General features: G+C 39.3%; 1 protein-coding gene across 1 annotated transcript; it reads right to left on the bottom strand.

The window, feature by feature from the left end:
- Nucleotides 1–444: 444 nt before the first annotated feature.
- Nucleotides 445–2,962, bottom strand: LOC121321136 (protein jagunal homolog 1-B-like). Its single transcript, XM_041260031.1, has 3 exons — nt 2,809–2,962; nt 1,469–1,582; nt 445–1,082 (listed from the first exon to the last, which is right to left on the bottom strand). The coding sequence occupies exons 2-3, from the start codon at nt 1,555–1,557 to the stop codon at nt 620–622; spliced, it is 552 nt and encodes a 183-aa protein (XP_041115965.1). The 5' UTR covers nt 1,558–1,582; nt 2,809–2,962; the 3' UTR covers nt 445–619.
- Nucleotides 2,963–4,626: the final 1,664 nt, after the last annotated feature.

Genomic DNA, 4,626 nt, shown 5'->3' with positions numbered 1-4,626 from the left:
CTTCTTTCTGGTGTCAAGACCAATACATTGTGGATCTAAATTACTGAGGCATACGATTTTCAAATTAAACTGAAAAGGTTGTCCAAAGTGATTTTTACTTTTAAATACAAGGACAGTACTCAAATGAGACTTCACAAAATGAGGTGGTCACAAAACCCAGTCCCAGTTTGCAAATCTGTCAACCTTGACTGACAAGACAACAACTACATTAAAATACACACCAAAGTTTCTCCTGCTCTGTAAAGGAGGAGTCTGAAAAAGGTAGATGGTTGTAATCCAAGCTAGAGCTCAGTCTGATCGTGCTTTATGGTCCAGCTACATGCTTCCATGAGAGCAGCACCACCAAGCAGTTCCACTTTCAGAATACACATCAATCCCAGAAAAACTAGTGTGTGTGTGTGTGTGTGTGTGTGTGTGTGTGTGTGTGTGTGTGTGTGTGTGTGTGTGTGTGTGTGTGTGTGTGTGTGTGTGTGTGTGTGTGTGCTGCCTTTGTGGGCTTTCTTGCAAAAAGATAAATACATGGTGTTTAATGGAGATATGGGGAGCCAAAAAAAAAAACCCAAACATCTGTTAATTCATCTCAAAACAATTTTTTAAAAAGTAATCCTCTTTGATTTCTTCATTTCTTCTTTTTCTCTTGTGTGGAGGTAAACCAGGAGTCCAGCAGCTGCTTGTTGTAGTAGAGTGTCCAAGCATGGATCTGCACTGCAACCACCATCACCAGATACATGACAGAGACGGCCGAGAAGCCGAAGATGAAGCGGTAGGCCTTGCCGTGCCGGTAGAGCTGCTGGGCCACTGGGAACATCTCCATGCCGCCATAGATCAGAGGCGCGATGCTGAAGAGCCCGGCACTGACCATCGAGATCACCAGGTAGCTGATGTTGTTTCGGGGAAGGGACATAAAGCTGAACACTGTGGGAATGGCACTCATGAGGTAGGGGTACTCCCACTGGTAAGGTGAGGCCACCACATCGTGAGAAACCAGCTTCAAGTAGCTCACGGTCACCTGAGTTGCAACCAGGAGCCAGAGGAGCACGTGGGCATAGTTCAGCTTACGGATCTCAGACTTCAGAGTCACACTGCATGAGGAAATACAACGGGGTAACTTTTAGTACAATATAAACAATATCGCCGGAAAGGTTCTGAAGCTGGTCGTGACAAATCTGCACAACAAGCATGTTTTCCACAATATATTGCCAATATAAAAAAAAAAGTCACTTTTGAGACTGTTCCTTTATCTTAATCTGTACTGTCCTTTCTGAGCATCTAGGAACAAAGCAGGCTTTTTTTTAAATTGAGTCCTGTTGCACAAGAAGTTAATAAAAAAGAAAATAAAGAAAAACTAAGAGAAACATTGTTGCAAGAACCTTCTATCTATCTATCTATCTATCTATAGAGAGAGACAGTTATAAAAACATTTAAGCTTTTCAATTTGTTTAAAAGAACGTAAGAAGCTGTGCTGTACCTCATTTGGTAATGGCAGGCTACCCTCTCACGGTGCTGGAAGTCACTGCCATCTGTTCCTGATGCCCTGGGACCAGCACGTGAAGCCATGATCAGAAAACACTCGCTTTAAAACCTTTGACAAACAGAGACACTTAAGTACAGTATTTGAAAAAATGCAACTGGCTTTTTTTGTATTGCTTTGTAAGTTGCCGGTAACTGACGGTGTAATTAAACAGAACATCCCTGCACTACCTGTGTACACCAACATGTGTTGTTTTTTGTTGAGTCAAAGATGTGACACTTGCCTCATCTATATATTTTTTAATTGTCGTTTGCAGCTGTTCTGAATTCCGTACAATTAAGTAAAGGTATAATAATCACTTCCCCCATGCCTGTCTACTAGCAAACGGCTGAATCTGTTGACTGTGAAACCTGACTGTTCCATGCTCTTCAATTTCCTCATGCAGAAAGGCATGATACTACAGGCTGTGATCTTTGACTGTGCTGGCTCCACCTGCTCTATACCACTGTATAATATTTCAATGTGCAAGTGCCTTCTGATCTACACCACTCCCTGTGGACGGAATAAAGTCCTTGATGTAAGGTGCATAAAAGGTGCATTGAAAAATAATTAAACCTACAATCTTGAAACAATGTCTCCCCATTAGTTATGAAGGTTTGCTTTAAATAAACACAGTAGCTTCCAGCACCATGGTACCCATTCTGACACTAGCTTAAACCGTGCAGTATGCTCATCCAGAAAATGGCTGGGGGTGTGCATTTCACGTTATAGTAACTAACCTCGGTAATACTTGCTATTTCACATCAAGGATTTACAATGCAATCTGCTGAAAACAATTACAGTGGCAAAAAACACCGTCCCAGGCATGTTTATGTGTAGATGCCTACATTTAAAAGGTGTGGTTATTTGTTTCTTTTAAAACTCACAGGCCAGTCCATGAGCACTGCCTATTCATAACGTTCTGCTCTCATAACTTGAGGGCTACATTGTGTAGACATGTGCCACTGGTGTTCAGTGAATGAGCACTTAAGAACTGCAGACATATGGACAACCTTGTCTGAATTACTGTACCTAGTTCTCGTGGTTTAATTAATAAAATAATGACCAGTTTATGAACACATCTAATAATATGAATGCACTAAATAAATCTTTATACATGGTTTGTTATTCCTGCAATACACATGTAATGCGTATTACAAGATGTCACTCTGTATAGCTGTACAAAACAATACTGCAAACCTTAATGTATTTTAAATGCTACACACCCCTCCCCCATCCTCAAAGAACACTTCAGAAGACATTAACTCGTTATAATGATGAATTTGACGTGAGCTTACCTTAATTTGGATAATGTAATTTTCAAAAATAATAGCTGTGCCAACAAGGAAAAATTAAAACCAACCTTAACATAACCTCAAAAAACTTGAAGCACAATCGTCCAAGCAAATATATATATTTTTTTTTTACTAAGCATGCGCAGTTCAGGAAACGCAATCGTTTCGATACGGCAGGCGCTGATTGGATAAAACCCCTGACGAACCTCTGGATGCCAGTTAGGGTCTGTCTACAAAATATCTACTGCTAAATAACACCAAAGATGTTAGGGACCTACTGACATTTCTTTTAAAGCGTTTGTATGGGATCTTGTAAATGCAAAGGGCTACCTTTTCATAACATGACTGTAATTAGTATTTTGACAGAATTACGCTTTTTTAGTTGTCAGTAATATTAAAAAAAGCCAACAGTTTTAAAAGTTTGGGTTACACTGGGACAGTAAAGGACATTTCAGAATTTTTAACTCACACCCCAATGCATTCTGGTAAGTGTAGTCCTGCTGTGAAAGGTACCTGAGACAGGTAAAACATGCCAGTATGCATTGCAATGTGAGTTGAAAAGCCTGAATTAACTGTCCTGGTGTACACAAAAGTACCGGATCACATTGCTGATTCTTTAGGCAAGGTGTTTATAGTGTGAAACAGTCACAACAAGAAAACTAAATCAAGTAAGGCACATCAATTTCAAGGGTTAACGATAATTTTTTAGAGTACATATCTCAAGTCAGTAGACTATTCCAACTTCCATTAGAATGGATATTTCTGAAACTCTATGTGTTTGATTTTGACAAAGAAACTGGCACAGCAACAATACTTCTTTCAAAGACCGCAGGTCTTGGCCACATTCCAATACTCACTTTTCCTATAGTTTATTCTCAAAATAGAATGTAAGTGCAACTATGGTTTTGGGGGACTGCAAGTAAATATGGTAAAAAACTGAAAAATCATCAAATGTATTCCTGAAATAATCTACTATGGTGCTGACTCAGTGAATGACAGTTAATGTATTCCCTTTATCCTAACAAGAGTGCATACCACATGCTGTAAAGTCAAAATGAGCACAGTAACATGACCAAGTAGATCGACATGACAGAGATAAATGCCCTCATATTCCCTCTGATTCAGATACTCTACTGAAGTATTTCCACACCAAGTTTCATCATAACTGAAGTGCTTCTCTAGAGCTAGATAGAGACAGATAGCCTCTATGCAGCCCAAATTATGATACATGTAATACCTTGAGCTAAAGAAGGCTCTTAAGTTTCATCACTATTTACCAAGAGGTTCAGTGCTAGTGTGGCAAGCTGAAAATGTCCCAGTTCTTCCATGGCCTGCATACTCACCGGACATGTCACCCATTGAGCATGTTTGGGATGCTCTGGATCGACGTGTACGACAGCGTGTTCCAGTTCCTGCCAATATCCAGCAACTTCGCACAGCCATTGAAGAGGAGTGGGACAACATTCCACAGGCCACAATCAACAGCCTGATCAACTCTATGCAAAGGAGGTGTGTCGCGCTGCATGAGGCAAATGGTGGTCACACCAGATACTGACTGGTTGTCTGATCCACATCTCAACCTTTTTTTTTTTTTTAAGGTATCTGTGACAAACAGATGCATATCTGTATTCCAAGTCATGTGAAATCCATAGATCATGGCCTAATGAATTTATTTCAATTGACTGATTTCCTTATATGAACTGTAACTCAGTAAAATCTTTGAAATTGTTGCATGTTGCATTTATATTTTTGTTCAGTATATATATATATATATATATATATATATATATATATATATATATATATATATATATATATAAA

Source organism: Polyodon spathula, chromosome 9 (assembly GCF_017654505.1).
Source record: "Polyodon spathula isolate WHYD16114869_AA chromosome 9, ASM1765450v1, whole genome shotgun sequence".
Taxonomy (NCBI): domain Eukaryota; kingdom Metazoa; phylum Chordata; class Actinopteri; order Acipenseriformes; family Polyodontidae; genus Polyodon; species Polyodon spathula.
The sequence above is the reverse complement of the archived record's forward strand: the minus strand, read 5'-3'. Positions and strand labels throughout refer to the sequence as shown.

What these genes read in the sequence shown, in the direction of transcription:
- LOC121321136 (XM_041260031.1), bottom strand. Translation starts at nt 1,557, where the DNA reads ATGGCTTCACGTGCTGGTCCCAGGGCATCAGGAACAGATGGCAGTGAC. An exon ending in GCCTGCCATTACCAAATGAG is followed by an intron (nt 1,083 to 1,468) that starts GTACAGCACAGC and finishes TTCCTCATGCAG; the next exon opens with TGTGACTCTGAAGTCTGAGA.